The sequence below is a fragment of the Papio anubis genome, chromosome 12 (genome assembly GCF_008728515.1).
Source record: "Papio anubis isolate 15944 chromosome 12, Panubis1.0, whole genome shotgun sequence".
In the NCBI taxonomy this organism is placed as follows: domain Eukaryota; kingdom Metazoa; phylum Chordata; class Mammalia; order Primates; family Cercopithecidae; genus Papio; species Papio anubis.
The window spans coordinates 73,422,646-73,444,255 of record NC_044987.1 but is presented as its reverse complement, the minus strand read 5'-3'; the positions used below and the strand labels follow the sequence as shown (position 1 = coordinate 73,444,255).

The window sequence follows — 21,610 nt, the reverse complement described above, 5'->3', positions numbered from 1 at the left end:
TTTAAAAGTATTGATTGCCTTTGCTTTTCATCTGTGCAGCTCTAGGTCTTCTCCCACAGGCACTGTGGTGTGGTTTTGTTAGTTTGACTGTGGGAGGACAGCCTTATTTTCAGGAGCTGAGGGTTCTTAGGAGATACTTCACTGACACCCTCATGTACTGACATCAATCATTAACTAACACGCACTTCCCAAAGTCTCAATACTGATGTTATGTGAAGCCTTGTCTTAAGGCATTTACAAGAGGTGTCTTGTAAAGGTGTGATCCCAAACACCCACAAGTCCACCACAGCACCTGGATCTCATCACAGGGAGGTACAGCAGGGATGGGATTGCCATTGAGGAACCAAGAGCTTAATAAGTGGAGACGCTCCCTGTTTAGAGAAAGGCTGAGTGAACCTGCAGGCAGTTGAATACAAAAAAGAAAAGCCTCAGAAGACACATGTGGTGGTGCCCATCTGGAAACTGGCCAGGGCTCTCTGGACTGCAGATTCCAGCTCTTCAGCCCCTCTGGGAGGTATGACCCTCATGTAAGGTATCTGACTCTCCTTTGCTATTGCCATGTTCTCCAAGCAATCGCAAACAGGGGACCTAGTTTCTGCTCAGCTCATCCACAGGGGGACAATGCATTGATCTGTCAAAGGCAATGATAAGAACTACTGAACTGGGAAGAAGTTGCTTTGATAGAAAGCAATGGTTAAGGGCACCGGCTCCTGACTTTAAACCTTGCCTTCCACCATGACTATATGATGCTGAGAAAGCTATTTAATTTTTTTGTGTCAGGTTCCTCATCCATAAAAATATAATAATAATCTTTACCATATAGGGGTGTTGTGCAGATTACAAAATTAATGCATATGAAGTGCTTAAAATAGTTTTTGGCATGTAGCAAAGCACCCCAAACATATTAGCTATTATTATTGTTTTCCCAGAAGACCTTTATCAACCTTTCTTTTTCTTAGTAGCTTATACTTTGCTATAGTTGGAGAGGATTATTTCTTCTCAAAAGACTAATTGCTCTAAATGCAAATAAAAATTATGCAAAAATAAATAGAAATGAGACAGTTATGCTGTATAAATGTGGAACATTTTTTATTTTTACTTTAATAACTTTTAAAAACATTCAGATGTTTAAAATGAATTTGTTTTGCAGATTAATGAATAAGCTTTCAGATATAGATAACAAGAGCTATCTATTCTATAGATAACATTTACTATGTGTCAAGAAGGTACTGTACTATTTTATCTATTTAAGTCACATGGCTAGAAGGGGCAGAGGCAGATTCAAACCTGGGCCTGACTGATCTAAACTCAGGCCTCTGCTTTATCCCCCGAGTCTAGTTAGTCTCCATGAGCTTTGTTAGAATACCTTCAACCTAAGGAGAGGAGGTTGATGAGTTTGCAAATGTAAGGACTAGATCCTTGAATGTGGTGATATCACAAGGTCAACGCTCCCTTGGCATCCCCATCCCCTGCTGGTCTTCTCTGGAGAAAATCCTCCCATATTGTCCTGGTGCCACACAAGATCTTGCTGGTGATTTTTTTTTTCCCAAAGAACCATTATAGACTTTTTAAAGGCACACAATTCTGCATTCCTTAATTAAGTCCTGTGAATTATTCCAAGGAACCTCTTCAGAATAATCACTGTTTCACAAAAATAAGACGACGACACCAATATAAGGTACATTATCTCCTACCCAGGGAATCAAGCTGAGTAATTAGAGCTTAAGGCGGATCCAATTAGCCACAGCGCACAGTCAGATTAAAAATCGGAGCTACGTGAGGAAGCAGAACCCAGAGGAACTCATGAAGCCCAGTGGCCTTAATTCCTGCAGCAGGAGGCTTGTGCAGGAGGAGCTGCCTTCCATGTCTCTGCCCAGCCCCCACCCCACCCCTACCCCGCCCCACAGGGTCTTACCTTGTTCACAAAGTTTCTTGGTCAGAGAGCCCTCATCTTGAAAATAAATAATGCGTTTTTGTACGATGCTGGCCCTGTGGAGAAAGAAGACAGAAGCACAGTGGTGAGGAGGGCAGGAAGGCAGGTTTGGGGGATCAGTCAGACAGTCCCTGCTTGGCTTTGTGGCTTTGAGTGAGTCACCCCAACTGTCTGTGTCTCCGTTTCTTCATGAGAAAATTAACATAACAGCAATATCTGCTTTATGGGGTTGTGGTGAGAACTAAGTTGGAAAATATATGTCAAGAGATTAACACATACCTAGAAACCACTCCACTCAATATTAGTTACTAAATTGTTTTTGGTGGTAAGGTTATTGGGAAGGTAAGAGAGTGAACTAACAGTATTTTAATAACTTTTCTCAATGGTTCATTTTAATCTACTTTTCAATGTTAAACTATTGAGGCCATTTATAGAGCAACCAAATTCAAATCACAGAAACATGTCAGATCCTCTTTGTGAAGGGGAAAAAGGAATTTAAAAATATATTTTGATTTGTTCTGAAAATGTCATTCTATATCTTTCCTGAAAGTCTAGACAAAACTGTCTCCTACATTCTGAACAAAGACAACTTCAGCTGTTATATCTCCCTCTTAAACATGTCAAATGCAGGATCTTAGAATTTGGAAAAAATACTTTGAGGTTGAAAAATGACTTACTTTTGGCCAGCACATATTTTCGCTTTAATTTGGGATTGCACAGACATGCTTCTTTTATTTTAACCCACTCTGTTGTTGATTTTCAGCTAGCCTTGAAGGGGTTGGATACTGAAACCCAGAGTTTCAGTAATTTGAAAGTTTACAACATTTAAAACTGAGACAATGTGAAAGGATCTTGGGCCGCTTCTATTGATTTTCCTCAGCAATGCTACTCAGTCAAAAGGTAATTTTCACTTCCACTCACCCTATTTAACAAATATAGCGATTCCTTGACTCTATTATAGCTGACCACACTGAAGGAGTATGAGTCACATGATCTGCACTGTGTCACATGATTCCAGACCCAGGAATGGGGCCATGTGTACATGGATCCACAGAGTATGGAGGCAATTTTCCTGATGGTCTGGGCCTAGGCCAGGATGACTTTCCAAAGAAATGTCTACTCTACATCTAGTCTTGCACAAAATAACACAATTCTGACCATCCTGCAGATGTCTTTTACAGTCATTCCTTACCCAAGAAAGACAAGATGTTGAAATAAATGAATGAAATATGCTTCCTGTCTACGTAAAGCTACTTTGATCATTCTTATGAAGCAAAAGAAAGTTTCCTTGGGCCAAGAGAATAACAGTCTTCTCTACTCCAAAGCCAAATAACAAAGCCTTTTATTAGTCAGAGCATCCCATCATCTCCAACAGTGCTTTTCAGAATGTTTTCCACTCTGTGCCTGCAGGACCCCTGTGGAGGGGAAGGGGCAGGCTTAGTGGGAAGTATCCTAGGCCCCACATTCCGGCTTCAACCAAAGGCTCCATCCTAATTTCAACCACAACAGCCTCCTACCCCATTCGTCTTCCCATTATATTTACTGGTGTATTTTCAACAAATGTTGTGGGGTCTGCTTAGGGGCCTGAGGGAGGTTTCAGGACACTGTCATAAACAAGCCAGATGGGGCCACACTACCCATCCTCAAAGTTTACAGCACAGTAGGAGAAAGTATCATATAACCAAACCTGCAGCTGATCATTTAACACAACCTTGATTAAAGGTTACAAGGGAGTCCACAGAGTGCAGGAGAGCATAGAATAGGGAGTCCTAACCATGTTGGGAAAGGCTCCCCCAAAAAAGGGTGGCAGAGCTGAGGTTTGAAAGAGCAAACTAGGAGCTAACTAGGCAAGTGGAAGGGAGGAGACAGGGAAAGGGCATCCCTTATGAAGTTCTTCAGGAGGGGAGGAACATGGGCTCATGGGAGGACCTATGAGGGGAAAGTCAGGTAGGTAGTATAGATTATACACGCCTAATCTGAAAATCTAAGATCTGAAATGCTCCGAAATCCACAACTTTCTGGGTGCTAACATGACACTATAGTGGAAGATTCCATGCCTGACCTCATGTATCAGGTCACAGTTAAAACATTTATTGGCAGCACACACATTTAGGGTTAGGAACGATGGTGACGCCAAACCACCACAAACTGTCCACATGGCAGGCTGCGGTGCTGATACCTTTGCTCTCTGATGGCTCAATGTTTGTGTAAAACACAAACTTGCTTTAGGCACAAAAGTATTAAGAATAATGTTTAACATTACTTTCAGGCTATATATATAAGGGCCTATTCATGTATATGTTTGAAATGTGTATGAATTGTGTGTATAGACTTGGGTCCCATCCCAAGATACCTCATAGTGTATATGCAAATATTCTAAAATCTGAAAAAAATCACAAATCTAAAACATTTCTGGTCCCAATCATTTCAGATAAGGAATACTCAACCTGTATGAGATGAGCTGGGAAGATGGGTAGGACCACATTACCCAGAGCCTGCAGGGAGATGGCATTTCACTCCAAGTTTAATGAGATATCTTTGGAGAGTGTGCCCGGAGGACTGAGATGATCAGATCTGCTCTTAAAAGAGTACTAGGACATAGTAAAAACCAGTTGGTTTGGACTGCATGGGAGCTGCCGTGGACAGAGCTCCCATGCAAATCAAGTTTTGTTTCCATAAAGCTCTCTTGTTAAAAACATTTAAAAATCAGTCTTCTACAGGATAAAATACAAACTTATAATATTCAAGGGTCTTTAGAATTTTCCCCAAACATGTCCCGGCTTCAGCTGTCATCACTTGGTGCCAAGCTTCCTGGCTTGCAGACTTTCGATGTTTATTCTTGTGTGAACACCTCTTCAATTCGACCAGACCTCTGCCTGTGCTGCCTCCTCTCCCAGAATCACCCGTGCCTGCCTTTGCTTGCCTCTGTAATAAATACTCTCAATCTTCTTCCTGCTACTGTAAACGGGGGACAATGGCAAAGCCTATCATTTAAAAGCATGATCGTGCATAGAAAAGTAATTGCCCTCAAATTTTTGAAATACATGATTATAAAAATTTGGGGGAACTAGAGATGAAAAACATGTATTTCCTATAAGATGTCTCAGCTTCCTCAATATTCTATAAAGTCGAAAGCAACCCATTTCCTCTTTTTAATAATTGTTGTCATTTCTGAGCCTGCACTAAGGAGGCACTTAATATACATTATTACCTTATATAACTTATGCTTTATATATGGCAGGTCCTCAAATTCTTCACCCAAAACCCTTGGTCTGGATGTGTTTTTGAATTCAGAAATTTTTAGATATCAGAAAGTTAAGATTGTATATATACCATTAATACCTCTATAATCAAACACATCAATATGCTGCAGTAAAATGTTAGATTATGGGGCCAGGTGCTGTGGCTCACACCGGTAATCCCAGCACTTTGGGAGGCTGAAATAGGTGGATCACTTGAGGTCAGGAGTTTGAGACCAGTCTGGCCAACATGGTAAAACCTCATCTCTACTAAAAATACAAAACTTAGCTGGGCGAGGTGGCCCATGCTGCTTGGGAGACTGAGGCAGGAGAATCGCTTGAACCCAGGAGGTGGAGGTTGCAGTGAGCTGAGATGGTGCCACTGCACTCCAGCCTGGACGACAGAGGGAGACTCCGTCCCCCCCGAAAAGTTAGATTATGTATGAATTTCATTTATGCTCCCTAAGAGTACTGTTACTACCTATTCACGTTTCGGTCTCCTGTGCTAGATTCCAAGATTTGCACCTTATTTCTCCAAATGTTAGTATCATTCTGCTACCAATGTTCTAGGAGAAGGAACAGGGTTTGGGGACAGGAGAGAATCTGAGGTGAATGTGGCTTAGGATGTGATGGTGGGCACTCTAGTGGGTCGTTAGACATAGGGCATTGTAACTCTGGAGAGCTGGGAGGGAATGGGAGTGTGGACGTGGGAGCTGCTGGCCTGGGTAAGAGTCAAAGGATTTGGAGTGGCTGATATCACCCAGGGAAAGTGTGCAGAGTTGAGAGTGAGAGTCAAACTGAGCCCAGAACCCTGAGGAAGACCAACATTCACCTACACAGATGCTACCAGAGACCAAGACTTTGGTACACTTGGTTGCAGAAGTTTCTTTTTATTCCTCATTTGGTCAACTCCTGAGAGAATTTTATATTCTGAGAAAATGCATTTTGAGTCTATTCCCATCAAAACTATAAAACTCAGCTGAGGTTTATAAATCATATTATCGTTCAGAAAAATAATAGCTTTACAAGATGAGAAAGCTGTTAGTAAGAACTCCCTTAGCATTTCAAAATGACAAATTTCTCCCATTCTGTGTTGCAATTTGGCAGTACTGTTGCATAGCATTTATACACTGAATGCTCTCTTATCGTAAGAGAGCATGTTAAGGAAATGTAAATTAAATTTGTCAGTATGTTAGGTTCTCAGACTTTAGAATATTGAGGTTCTAAATAACTCACTAATCATTTCAAAAGTTTTCTTTTCAACCTGAAGTGAACATTTCCAAAAATGCCATCCTGAATCTCTTAGGTGCTCAGCCCTTTTCTGTTTGGAGGGTTTATTCATTTCCCACTCTTTTTCCTGAGGGAATTTGCATGTTGGGGTGAAGTTAGAGTTTGTTAAGTTGTGGGTTTGCTGTCTAGTGCTAAAAGGGGCTGGGATCCCTGCTCCCAGGGAGAGAGAGATCTCAGAAACTGAAGTAATCAGGAGAAATCAGGTCATGAAATGACTTAAAAAATATACCTGGATCCTCAGGGAATGGGTCACAGCCATGCAGAGACAATTCATGTAAGTTCCTACTGCGATGTGTTGTATACAGTAAATATCCAGTATGTGGTGGTCATTATCATTGCTGCTGAGTCACCAGCTCCTAACAAAAAGTACCTGGCACATAATAAGTACTTAATAAACAGCAGTTATTTTTATGATTGATGTCAGGTCTGTTTCTTTGCTTGTGGAAGGAGGAGTGAGAGTATTACCTTGGTCAGCTGCTGCTGACAGAGACAATACATTGTCAAAATGAAGGTTGGGTTTGTGGTCTCTAGACTATTTTTGCCAGCCTTCTTCCCAATTCCAGTAAAATCCTTATCACTAAACATTTCTTGAAATACTTTATAAAATTTCCCTATGATCTCAGTAATGTTTTCCATAGGGTTGGTCCAGTTTATAACCAGCAATATTTATTCCCATCTACCAATGAAAAAATTAACTGTGGGATGACCCAGGAATCAAATATTGAAGTCATTGTGACGATAATATCAGATGCTGAGGCCATCTCCCTTATTTTACTTCACAAGGATGCCAAGGGCTAACTGAATGATGGCCGCATATTTATCCAAAGGCTGTATGCATGCCAGGATGCACACTCACCAATCTTGTATATGGTTTTAGGTGGGTCTCAAGAAATGGAGGTATGTCCAAGGTTAACAAGTATCCAGGAAGCCCATGACAGTGTGCCCATGGGAGAGGAAAAGTGAAAACTTATCTGCAGGACTCTATCTACAAGACTCTCAAGAACTCCACGACTGTTCAAGGATAAGGCTGCAGTCTCTGCTTGGGGTCACAAAGCTATAGATTCAGAGGGCATCTACCATGATGGCAAAAAAGCAATTCCAGTAGCTACCATGAGATTATTCCTAATTAATTATCATTCACTCATAAAACATATGTCAAGCACTCATTTTGTGCCAGGCACTATGTTAGGAGCTGAAACTTCAATAAAGGAATAAGAAACGATGCCTTCCAGTAAGCAGCTCCTATTCCAGCAGGTGAAAAGAGAGAAACAGAAAAAGGAAATTGGAAATCAATGTGGAACAGGTTAATGGAGGAGCCATGGGAGGCAGAGGTGAAGCGAGTAACTTCACAATGGCAAGGCTTCAAGAGGAAGAGACAATGGCAGCTCTGAAGGTCTGAGTTGAGAGAGGTGCATGGGAAATAGAGACTCTGTGAGACACATGGTAGGAAAATTCATCAGGACTTAGTAACATATTGGATCTAAGGCAGAAAGAGAAAGTTAAGCATAAGATATTTTATTTATTTATTGTTTATTTAACAGTTAAGCACTTTCCTATGTGCTTGACAAATATTAACTCATTTAATCCCCCCAACCAAGAGGTAGGCATTACTATTATCCCTATTTTACAGATGAGAAAACTGAGATAGAGGGAGGTAAGTGAACTGTCTCCCTAGGTACGAACCCCAATGACTAGAGGGAGACATAGTCATGCTAGGATTGACACAAAAGACAGGGAGATTAGAAAGACTTTTTATTATTATTTTTAAAATTTGTATTGAGATATTGTAGATTCATATGTGGTTGTAAAAAAGAATATAAAGTGATTGTACTCTGCCTGGTTTCTCCCAATGGTGACACTTTGCAAAACTTAAGTATAATTGTACAACCATGATATTGATGTTGGTATAATTCATTGGGCTTGAGTCTGGGTACAAAATGGTGAAATGAGGTTAGATGAAAGCCAGATCATGCCATTCTAAAGACATTCTGGCACTTTCTATGACAGAACATACCCCAGTGACTCTCACAACACGAATCTGATAGAATCCCAATCAAAGAATCATTTACAAGGGCTGTGGTAACTCAGCGGAGGGTGGCCATTTCTGGCTGGGATGAGGTGGGGATAAAGGTGGAGTTGGGGGAAGTGTTGGTAGAAATGAGGTTGACCAGGTGTGACTTCTTGGAAAAATGGCACAGGAGTTGGACTTGGAGTTCTAGAGACTAAGTCTGCAAAACCAGGGACAGGAACTTTGCAGTACAGCTGCACAACTAAGAGAGACCCTTGGCAGGCCCACCATCTGTGGTCCTTGGAAACAACGTTCTCTGCTCTGAGCAGACATCTCGACCTGAATCAGAGGTATCAGCTCCACACAGTGCTGCATACCCATGTGCAGCTTTGTTTATTTCCAGAAGTTGGCTAAGAGGTCAGTTAGGCTCTCAACAACACCACAATCCATTCCCAAACTTGTATGGTCATTGGATTTCTCAAGCTCTTGATTTGCAGTGCACAAAGTTACACTACAAAGCCGTGGTTCTGATTTCAATAAAAATGGAAGGAAAGCTAGTTTTAGTGCTCAGCTTATTTCCTCTTCAAAATTTAGACTGACCTAGGGATAACAAGGTTACCATGATCCCATTTTCTCTCATATTGTTCAACTTCAGACCTCATCTTTACCATATACCTGGTCAATACCATAACTCTAGCACTTTAAAACTTACCTTTCTCCCCAAATCCAATGGAAAACTAATGAGGAATAGATTTTCATATAAGAGATGTAAAAAGAAAAGAATAAAACTGGATTGTGTTTTAAAAGAACTAATTTAGATGTAAGAGGTATTAAAACCAGACAGACATTCATTTACTCATGAGTTTGTCTAACAGAGTAAGTGCACAAAGCTGTGTTAGGACTCAGAGATACAAAGATGAATAAACTATTGTTTGTTTGATACCAAATAGTTGCCAGCCTGACAGGAGAGTGATGTAATCTGTTGAATCAAAACACTGCACAGCAAGTCCTGGCATCTACCCAGCATCCATTCCCTCCATCTTCCCCACTTGCAGAGCTGTCATTTTGTTTGGGGTAATATCAGACGTGCCAGTCATGATAGTCCTGTTCCTGCTTTCCCAGCCTTCCTTGCTGCTGGTGGCAGGACACGTGACCCACATGTGGCCTCAGTAACATAACGAGAAGTTTGCAAGATGGAAGAGACTAAGTCTGCAAAACCAGGCACGGGAACTTTGCAGTAGAGCTGCACACCTAAAAGAGACCCTTCTGAGGAAGCTTTGCTTTCCAGGCAAGAAAAATAAATGACCCACCATGGCCTTTCCCTTACAAACACAATGTGTAGAACAAGGCAGCCATTTTGCTACCATGAAGAAAGGCCAAGAAGAATCACAGAGACACTGGCCCTGACATCAGTTAGTTGCTGAAAGAATACCAGCAGTCACTTACCCTGGGGCTTCTTGTGGTATGGGAAAAATAAACCTCTATTTGTTGAAGCCATCATCAGCCAAGTTTTCTAATGAATGCTGCTCTTAAATGCATGCCTAACTGATGGAAAAAGGAAGGGCAGTTCAGCGGAAAGGAAGAGCCAGGCTCTGTCTGGACCCATATGTAGACCACATGGTTGCACCACTGGGGAGCCGTTGAAGGTCTTTTGTTGTTGTTTTGTTTGAGACAGAGTCTCACTGTGTTGCCCAGGCTGGAATGCAGTGGCATGAACACAGCTTACTGTAGCCTCAACCTCCTGGACTCAAGTGATCCTCTGGCCTCAGCTTCCTGAGTAGCTGGGACAACTGGTGCCTGCCACTATGCTTGGCTGCTTTTTACATTTTTTGTAGAGATGGGGTCTTGCTATGCTGTCCGGGCTGGTCTCGAATTCCTGGCAAGTGATCCACTTGGCTAGGCCCCTCAAAGTGCTGGGATTACAGGCGTGAGCTATCGCTCCCAGACTGTAGGTTTTTGGTGGGAGTGAGGGGCAGGGATGCTCTTGACCAGAAAAGACTCTGAGAAGAAGGACAGCTGTGGACAAGGCCTTATAAGGCCTTGGATTTGGGAACTAGAGGGTCCCTGTGCTGGGTCAGGCCTTCAAGTTTACACCCCAGAGCTGTGGCTATAAAGGAAAGGTGGGGTGGGGGTTGTGAGTAGGAATTTCACAGGAAAACACAAGCAAGGGAAACACTCTTTTCCTCTCTGGAGGAAGCTTTCACATGCCTGTAAGGTGAAGCTGAGGAAAGAGTGGAAATCCTTAGGGGTACCTGCTGGATCACCGGCTGGAAATTTGTCAGCTGTTGGAAAACTCTTCAGCTCATATGAATGAAATAAATAGGCTGCAGGAGGTAGTCCCGGTTGTGGAAGCTCTGACAGGCAGGTAATTCTAGATAGTTAACAGGACTATTTCTCATTTTCTATAATTGTTTTAAACCAAACTATCAATTTTTTTCCAGTGTCTTTTGACCCTTAATGGTTTCCTTCCTCTGGTTTAAATTATCCATGGTATTTCTTGCAAAGAGATATTTGTCTAATCCCTGAGCCTGGGGTGAAGGCTCACACACATCATTAAGTCAAAAAATCTTTTCTCTTAATAACACATGAACAAGGGGTTTGATGTTACTGAAAAATTACTTTTATTTTTCAATCAGCCTTAGCACATTACTTAGCATTTTGCAATTGATTAGTGGTACCTGGGTTATTACTAGTCAAGGGACAACTGGCAGGCTGTATGACATTGTTTAGCTGGTGATTATTAATGCCTCTTACAGTTCACTTGCTAGTCGGTGACCTACCCAGTTCTCCTTACTAACCTCTTCACATCTATAAACACTTCCTCAAACTCAGAGCCCCTTGGGTCCAGGGACTGTGTCTTATTCATCATTGCATTCCTAGGTCGTAACAGAGGATCTGGCCAAGGCTTATCAAACCTGGGGTTCTTAACATAGGGTTTGCATACAGGTTGTAGGATGATGAAATTTTGCTTGTTGTGCGCAAGTGCATTTTTTCTGAGTAAGAATTCATAGCTTTCATCAGCTTCTCAAAGGGGTTCCTGACCCCAAAAAGCTTAAGAATCACCATTAGGTCTGAAACATACGAGAGTAGATATGCAGAATGGCATGAATGTCATTCCATTTAATAAAACATTTCAACTAAGATATACACTTTTTTCCTAAAGATTAAGGTCAAATTTTTATTCCAAGCACCCAAGACTTCAACTGCTTTCTCTCCAGACTATGCTCTGATCCAAAATAGAACCTGTCTCAGCTGGAAAACAAGAAATAGAAAGTGAAGTGTTGCTCTTGGGTTTCTCCGGTGTTCTGTGCAGAGTCCTTGCTGCTCCGCGGCTGGGCGTGGGTGTAATCACATAATCGCCCCAGCCTCTAAGGAACAGGAAATGCTGCCACATTGCAAGCTCCCTCTTGGCTGGGTTCATGCAAGTCATTACTCTCTGCAGTTCGTCCCACTTTGCCTTGGCTTCAGCCTCCTCCCGCTTCTGTGGGTTCCTGCAAACTAGGGCTGGCTGCTAGAGCACTGTCCTCTCAGGTATAAGGAAACAATCCAGGTGACAGAGCAAGGTCCTTGAGGGCAGGCCACCTGCCCTTCTTTCTGTTTCCTCTCACTCAGGTTTTCTGTTGTGGAAATGGGAGCATCCTGTAGAGTAGTAGAACTGGCTGTTGGGAGATGCTTGCTCCTTTAGGTGGGGTTGGAGGTGTGGGAGGGGGTTACTGTTCTCAGCGAGGAACTCATAGTCCATGATTGGGTTCCAAAGGATCTTTGAACCCCTGAAAAAATTGTATGGAAAGTATATGCAAAATTGTAAGCATGTGCATTGCTCTGGGGAGAGATTCTATAAGAGCAGCTCTCTAAAGTAGAAGCCATGATTTTCATGCCTGCTAGTACCCACCTGACTCCCCTCTACCCCACCCTAAGGAAGGACACACAGAGATTAAATGAAGGATTTTCTGGTTAATTACTGCAGCAACCTCCTAATTGTCCTTGCCAACCCATCCCATTTACCTATGCTCTGCCAGGGGACTGATGATCACCTCTTCTTTATCACTTTCTTTCACACATTGTTAGCAATGATAGCACCACATCCTAATTATCCCACCCCCCACCTACCACACTCCAGCACAGGGTCTGGCACACAGTAGGTCCTCTCTGAACAAAGGCTCCTCTCTCACTTACAGGTTATAGTCCAAAGTCTTGGCTAAACATCCACAATCCTGAACACTGGGGTACAAATGACCTTTCAGGTCTGATATTCCCCTCCCCAAGTACCTGAACTCAGCTTTACTGTGTGGATGTGTCACATGTCTCCTCTTCACTTTTACCCTCCTCTCTGCCTAATCAGATCCCAATCATCTGTCACTGTCTTACTTCCTCCTCAGAGCTGCATTGACCAGGACCATCAGAAGTGACCTGTCCCTCCACCAGACTTCTAGAACACAGTTTGTTGTTACTGTTCATTTGGCATTCAGGCATTGGGTGCTGTTGATGTTTGCTTGAACTTTATTTAATATCTTGTATTATCCCTTGATTTATTGCATGTTTATATTTTGCATTTCTGCCTGAATTCCGAGCTTTTTGAGGGTAGGAACCTTGTTACTCCACTGTGGACCCTCCAACATTTGGCACTGTGCTTTCATACAGGAAACATTGCAGGTGTGCTGATGTGATGCATTTTAAATACACTGACTTTCCCCATAATTCAACTCTTTTATATTCAACACATAATTTTGAGTGTCTACCATATGTCCACAATCTGGCAAGAAGCATGAACTCCTCTGTATTAGCAGTGCCACCCAGAGTGCTGTGTGATCAGCAAACAGTGACTGGTCTGAATCATGAAACATTTCCCACTGCATAAAGGCTGTTTATGCCTTCTGTGTTTTGACCAAGCTAGGCAGTTTGGCTGATGGCAACCATTGTTCTCAAAAGGAACCACAAAGGCTGAACTCAAAATCCCTTCACAATGTTGGGAATCAGCAGGATGATGGTATGTCCAGCAGCAGGAGGTGAAACCAAGCACAGAGCTTTCTTATAAAAAAGACACTTCACTTGCTGATTGCACAATGCATTCGACTTTGCTCATCCATTGAGTTGCCCCACGTTTCTTTTCAATGTCTGTGCCCCTATTATAGCATCTGACCTCATCCTTATGTGGCATAAACTCATCAGAGGTAAGCCACGGTCATCTTGGACCCTCACAGAGTTCTGGGGCAACAGCATGAGACCATATGTAAGCTACAAAATCTGGGCATGATCTGTCCTGTTTCCTAATCTTTCTCATAGAAGTATTTTCAGCTACAAAAAAGGAAGGAAGGAAGGAAGAAAGGAAGAGCGGGAGAAGGGAAGAAAAAAGGAAGGCAGGAAGGGAGGGAAGGAAGGAAACCAAGAACTCTAGTTTTCTTAGTGAAAAATGTGGAAGAGAAATTAATGTGATCCCATTTTAATGCAGAGCAGAATGTAAATGACCGTTTTTTTTTTAATTTTATTTTAATGGTAAACCACTCGTGTTTACGCTGGGAGACTTGGGAATGATTCTGGAGCTTCTGTGTTAAACAAGGTACTGCAAATTGTTTTCAAGTTGGCAAGGAATACATTAAAATCCAATAAATAAGTAAAAATATATATCCTAAAGTTGACAATGTAACATGTACATTTCCTTTTGCACATCTGGGAGACATGAGGGAGTTGAACTTCAGAAAATGTGCCCCTTGAAAACACTTAAAACCTTTACAAAGCAGGGTAGGTAGAAGTCACAGAGGAGAGAGGAAAAAAAGAGGGAAGGACGGGGAAGCCTTTATCTCTTCATCTCTGTAAGGGAACAAGAGCAAAACCAGATAGTTGCCACCTCCATGGTGCAGCACAATAGACATCCCTGAAGCTGGACTCTCGTGGTGTGGTGGGCCCAAACTTTTTCTAGGGTCTTTGTCCTGGTCACTGCTTTGTTTGTAAATGGATGAGTCTGGGCCATGAGATTAAGATGTACATTTCCCTAGCTTTCTGGATGTCTCCATTCGAAGGATGTTTCTACTACAAAGTGAGGTGCATTTCAAGAAAGTCAACTAGCAGAATTCTTATCCTCGGAGGATATTTGGCAACTATCTTTTGGTAATAACATTTTGCACTGTATTTAATGCCTCTCCATCCAAAGGCATCAGTATGTACAGTGTTTCTCTGGGCTGACACAGATAGTCTTGAAAATCTATAATTCACTCTCCTACCAATTTGGATTCTTCTCTATTCAAGCTCCCCTAGAGATGACCAGAAGTCCCTCATGGTCAGAGGTCAAATGCCACTGATTGGCCCAGTTTGCGATGCTATTGTACTGGATTGTCAGTAGAAAAGGTAGTAAATCCTAGCTTTCCATGTGTCTTCTTAGGAGTATCCTCCTAAGAAGTATCCTTCTTAGGAGATGTAAACCAGTTTTTTGATCCATAAATGTTTATGATTTATGTAACATGTTTTGGAGAAACAATTAACTGCAAATGATTATGCTAGGGATCAATTCACGAGCCAAAGTCACCCATATTAGACTTGGATGCTGGCCATTTTGGGGTTGCCTTCCTGCTAACCCTGCCCAGTAAGGGTTCTGAATACTGAATGATGTGAACTGACCTGCTTAAATTCTGTCTTTTGGGAAAAATAAATGTCAAATTAAGAGAAGATGAGTCACTTATACAGGTGTAGGTCCAGAGCAACGGACAATTGTCCAGAGCACTTTTCTCCTAGAACAGTGGTATATCCCACTGTGACTCAGTACTACCAAAGCTGATGTGATGATGTAACTAGCCAAGCTATCCCACATCCCATGTATTTGTGCAATAAACTTCCAGCACTGATGATCAACTTGTGTGTGAGGAAGACCACATGCAAGCCTGCAGTTAGCAACACTGCCATTTGCACCCATTGGGCTCTTGTTGTAGTGGTTAGGCCTCATCAGCATAAAAATGAAGTTGTTTTGATTTGATGCTCTCTGTCTGCTATCAGAAAACTGTTATTAGGAAAATCGCATTAATTAGTGACAGCTGAGCAGAGAACCAGCTTTCGGAGCTGCAGCTGCAAATCTCTGCAATCTGACTGTTGACTAAATAGCCTCCAAGTGTATTTAATCACGTTAATTTTGTTTTCCTCTATCTGTATTACTGTTTAGGGCTCGTAGTTAATCTACATTAAATAGTCTGATACCATTAGCACGGTTTAAAGAATAATATCAGCAATACTATTTCTCCATGATTTACTGGAAGTGATATATTGTTTGGCTTAATGCTAATATTTTAATTTTATGCAGGAAAATGGAGAATTAATTAAGAGTAATTTAAAAGCTTGACCTATTAACTGAAATATTTGATTAAGCTGAAAATCTAATTTTACAACCGATGATGGATAACAGATGACTGGATAGATGGATGGATGGATGATTGGATAGAATGATAGATACACAGAATGACAGATATATGATAGATATGTACACTCGTATGTACATAAGGACTTGAACCTTCTAAATTCTAATTCTTACCAGCTTATTACTTGTCCTTATAATCACCATGAAATCAGCATGCTAAAGACATGGTACAATAGAAAGATCTCTGTAGTCAGGCAGATCAAATTTGATTCTGGATCTAGCTGTTTTTTGTGTAGGCGAATTTCTTCCCTGAGCCTCAGTTTTCTGTCCCACAAATTAGGCTTAAAACCTACTTTATGGGGCTCCTGTGTGCATTAATGAACTATGTTGGTGTAGAAAGTGCCTAGCATGAGGTAGGAGCTTGGAAAATGTTATCTTTCCTTCTTCCTTCGCCTTTAAACCTTGTGTTACTATTTATTATAACTTCTCATACATTTATGCCTTTTCTACCAATCTAGAGAATTAATGGAACCCTTACAAGGTAGGGACTCTCTTGTTCACCGTTGTACCTACCCACAGTATACAGCACAGTAACTGGGACCTACTGGATGTTGGTACCAATGGATCAGTGTTGGCCCATGTGCCTTGGCTTTATCACCAACCAGTATGACAGTGATAACTAGCATCTACTGAGTGCTTACTATGTGCTAGGCACTCTGTAGTAGACATTTTATTTAATTCAAAGGTTTGCAGCCCCGGTTGCTCATTAGAATCATTTGGGTGCCCTAATTCCATTCGACAGATGAGATCAGAATTTCCAGAGGTGGGACCAAAGCACAGGTGGGTTTGAAAAGCTGCTCAGGTGATTCCAATATGTAGCCAGGGCCAAGAATCCCTGGTGATCTTGTTTGATTCTCCCACCTATGAGGTAGGTAGTACTCCTTTTGCAAATAAATGAAGCTGAGGTACAGAGGGATCAAGTACTTTGCTTAAGTTCAGCTGTTAAGAGGTAGTCCAGCATTAGGAGTCCAATGACTTTGAGTTCACAACCCATACCCTTCTCCACTGGGCTCTCCTGCCTTCCATTTGGCAAGGAAATTCCCAGCTAAAACTACTGGGTGTTAGATGGTATGTGGGTATCCTTGGTATTAGGCAGTCGATTTTGACCATCACAAAAGACAATGTGCAAAAGCCCAGCAAATCAGTTCTATTTTAAAAGTGAAGGCCAGGTTTCTATCTTGATGTTTATACTCAGGGTCTGTGTGATCCAATTCAAATCACATTACTTCTCTGAGCTTCAATTTCTCACAATATGATGTTGACCTAGCAAGAGTAGTTGAGGGGTAGAGTGGAAGGTGCTCTGCAAACCCTAAATTACTTTTAAAAATGTAAAGGGGTACTTCCTGTGCCTTTGCTCCCAATTCCCATTTTACAAGGAGGAAAACAGGCTCAGACTGTGTAGAGCCAGGATTCCACCCTTGACCTGTCTGACCCTAAAACCTACCTGCAAGGGGGAAATCTTTGCCTAACAGAATGTTTAGAACCAGTCAAGGACCTTCTTGACAACACAATTAGCAGAAGCATGTGTACTGATCACTAGGCAGGTGTGGAAAGGGGGATTTTTCCTGGTTGCGGAGGAATAATGGAATAACCAGGTTTTTCTGTAAAAACCTGTTTTAGAAATGATTGTGGAAGCGGCTGCTGGGGGGAACTTGCTCTTCCCTCCCTCCCACACTCTTCCCCAGCCAGTAACTCTGTCACTTCCTGGCTTTGTTCCAGGGGCTAAAGGGAAAATGGAAATGCAGCCTGGTTCCAAAGAAAGCTTGGCATTTCAGGTTCTCAGATGAATATTCATGTGCCAGTCCCTCTAGTCATTCTGCCTTGTTTTCTCTCCTTTCTTCCCCCAATCCTAGCACAAGCCTGGCATATAGTAGGTGCTCACTAAATGTTTGTCCAATAAATAATTGAGTCCTGTGGGGGTAGTGGAGGCTCTACAGTGGTGGAAAGTATGTTTCCCATTCCCTCCTGCCCAAGACCACATGCAAAAGAACCTTTTTCACCTTTTACATTTTGACTTTGTCTTATTGTTTCCATCCCGAACAGCTCACCTTGACCCAACTTTGTGCCCAGTTTCTTGCTGGGCACAGCCTTTCCCCCTGAGGGCCCTTTGGACCTGATCCTTGATTTGACCCTTTGCTTCCCTCCTCCACTATGAGCTGCGCTGGCTCTGCAACCACCTGGGTAAAACTCTCACTGGTCCAGCCCAGGCTGCAGGTGTCCCTGGACCCATTGCAGGTCTCACACAACTGATGACAGGGCAGGCACAAAAAGGCAGTGAGTGGGATGAGGGGAGGTGGCTGGAATGGGTAAGATGCCCCAATAGACACAGGCTGTAAGATCCCCACTCCCTTTACACCTCTGGTTATAGAACTATTGAGGCTCTCAAGACACTTTATGAAAGACATAATCCCCCTGAGAATTCAGCCTTGTTAAAGATGTACTCTTGCACTGTGGTAGATCAAAAGCTTGCACTACAGAGTTAGACTGTCCAGGGTTCAAATCTCAGCTCTGCTACTTATGAGCTATATGATGTTAAGCAATCTTCAATTTTCTTCTTTGTAAAATGGAGGAAATAATAGTATCTGTATTATAGGATTGTGGGCACGTATTTTAGCGATTATTGTTACCGTCATTGAAAAATACCCAGCTGAATGCTCAAAGAAGGGATATTTTGGCAAAGGAAGCGATAAAGAAGAGAAGGAAAGTATAGAAAAAGAGGAACATTCATTGAGCACCCACTCCTTAGCATGGCCTCACCTTCTCCCCAACCACAGTCCTCCCTACTCCACCTGCTTGCAGGTCCCCTAATGTTCCTTGCCTTCTTTGGTCTAGTGAAAATCCCACACTGTTCCCTCTGCTTCCCCTCACCTGTTGCCTTTTTGCCACTGCTCTCTGGACCTTCCTCACCACCCTCAACAAGGATGGGTGCCTGCCCAACTCCGCCCTGTGCTTCTCTAGGGGAGGCCCTTTCATATCACGCGGTTGCTGCCTGTTGACTGGCTCATTTCCCACCACTCTACGAGTCTCCGGTCACACCAGCTGCATCCTGCTCAGCTCTGTATCCTTGCTGTCTGGTATGGCGCTTGGGATGGGATGAAGGTGCTTAGTATATATACACTACAGGAAGGATCACTGAACAAACCAACTCAGCCCAGCCCCTCAGGTCTGGCAAGTCTCTGCCTGCCTTCCTGATTGAACCCAGTGTCTTCTCATCAAAATCTTGGCCCAACCTTCTGAGAGAAAAAAGCCAGGGAGAAAAGAAACAAGGAAGGAAGGAAAGATGTAAATACAGCTCTTTTTTTCCCCTCCACCCCAACACCCCCTGGATTTTGCCCTGAGTCCTTTTTTTGTTTGTTTTTGAGACAGGGTCTCACTCTGTCCCCCAGACTGGAGTGCAGTGGCATGATCATGGCTCACTGCAGCCTCAATCTTCCTGGTTCCAGCGATCCTCTTACCTCAGCCTACTGAGTAGCTGGGACCACAGGCATGCATCACCATCCATGCCCAGCTAATTTTATTTTTAAGTTTTTTTTTTTTTTTTTTTTTTTTTGTAGAGACATGGTCTCACTATGTTTCCCAGGCTGGTCTTGAACTCCTGGGTTCAAGCAATCTTCCTGCCTCAGCTTTCCAAAGTGTTGGGATTACAGATGAGCCACTGTGTCTGGCAACCCTGAGTCTTTTTAATTTGAAACCATTTCAACCTTAAAGAAAACTTACAAGAGCAGTATAAAAAACTTTTTTTACCCTGAAGCATTTGAAAGTAAGTGGTTGACATGATGCCTGATCAGCTCAAGTACTTTTTTTTGTGTAATTCCTGCAAAGATATTCTTCCATTTAACCATAATACAAGCATCAGATTAGATAACATTGATATATCTAATCCGCAAACCCTATTCACATTTCAACAACTGTTCTTTTGCAGATAATATACCTAGTTTAGAATCACAGTGTTGCATTTAGATTTCATGTCACTTTAGTTTCCTTCAATCTAGAATCTTCCTCAGTCTTTGACTTTGAAACTTGAAGATTACATGTCATTTATTCTGTAAAATGTTTGAGCTTGTCTGATGTTTCCTCATAATTAGATTCAGGTTATGCATCTCGAGCAGGAATATCACAGAACTGACACTATGTTGTTTTCTTCTCGTTGCATCCTATCAGGTGGCACACATTATAGGTGACTGCCAGATTTCTCCATTCTAAAGTTCTTGCTTTTCTCCCTTTTTAGTGATTAAGTATTTCAAGGCAAGTACTTTGAGATTATAGAAACACACTGTTCCTTATCAAACTTTCCAATTATTAATCCACTTGTTTAACTGGTATATGTGTTTATTTATATTAGACAACCCATGGTTTTCCGTTTTATTTAATGTGTTGTAATCCAGTGCTCCTGTAAGTGTATGAGAATTTAGAGCCGTTAGCATGCTTTAGATCTTCCTCCTGTCTTGATGTTATATTTTATTTTTTAAATTTATTTTTTTGAGATGGAGTCTCATTCTGTCGCCCAGGCTGGAGTGCAGTGGCGCGATCTCCGCTCACTGCAAGTGTCGCCTCCCAGGTTCACACCATTCTCCTGCCTCAGCCTCCCAAGTAGCTGGGACTGCAGGCGCCTGTGACCATGCCCAGCTAATTTTTTTAATTTTTTAGTAGAGATGGGATTTCACCATGTTTGCCAGGATGGTCTCGATCTCCTGACCTTGTGATCCGCCCACATGGGCCTCTCAAAGTGCTGGGATTACAGGCAGGAGCCACTGCACCCCGCTGACGTTATATTTTAATGTTTATTTTCCCTGGTCTTGATTTTTTTTTAACACGACCACTTTGTTTTATATTTTTCTTAATGCCACTTCATATTCTTTATGGGAAGTGGCAAGGAGCAAGCAAGTAAAATAAATGGAGATCCAGTGTGACTAAACAGTTTTTTAAGCTTGAAAAACCGCTTTAAAATGTACAGCTTTTGTCCTAAGTACCAGAAAATGAAATTCACTTCTTGGATGGACCACTTCTTTGTCTTAGGAAACATCTACATGATGATCTTCATTTTATTGCAAAGGTAAAGCAATAGTAATAACAGCAACATTAATAATATATCTTTGTTTAGAGCTTATTCTGTGCCAGAAAGTGTTCTAAGCACTTTACATGCACTAACTCATTTAGTCTTCTCAGCAACTCTATGAGGTAGGTACATACTATTAATATTACCACCCCCATGTTATGGGGGAGGCACCTGAGGCACTGGGTGTCTAAAATGACTTGCCTAACATCATTAGCAAGTGGTAATGCCAGACTTCAATCTCAGATCACTTGACCTGGAAGTCCACCTTCTTAACTACAATGCTAAGAAAACTAGTGTGGAGGGGAGTTAGGTCTGGAAACTGGGGCAACTGGGACTTGTACAGGGGTATTCCCTTAAGGAGAAGGAAAGAGGCCACTGGGGTTAGGCAGGCAGCCTGGTGCCCACCTTGTGTGAGACAGGCCAGGAGCTGACAGCAGGGAACCTCTAAGGATGAGCTTGGGCTTGTGGGCCTAAGAGCAGCCAACCCTTAGTCCAGTTATGTAGGTTCTCTGTGGGGACTTTGGGGCACTCCCCAAGTCCTCAACATCTTATCAACCATTGCTGTTTGGCCCTAACCATAATGTGGGTACTAATGGACAGCCTGGAGTCCAAGCTTGAAGCAAAGGCAGGGAGAGGAGCTGCCCATGGAACAGATCCAGAGCCTAGCCCCAAGTGGATGGCCAAG

At 42.3% G+C, this 21,610-nt stretch overlaps 1 protein-coding gene across 1 annotated transcript in view; it reads right to left on the bottom strand.

Annotated features, from left to right (window-relative positions):
- Window positions 1-21,610, bottom strand: part of SPON1 (spondin 1) — a 300,029-nt gene that overhangs the window by 179,362 nt on the left and 99,057 nt on the right. Inside the window, exon 4 of the mRNA XM_003910193.5 lies at window positions 1,916-1,989. Coding sequence (XP_003910242.3) covers window positions 1,916-1,989 — 74 coding nt within the window. The remainder of the gene's footprint in view (window positions 1-1,915; window positions 1,990-21,610) is intronic.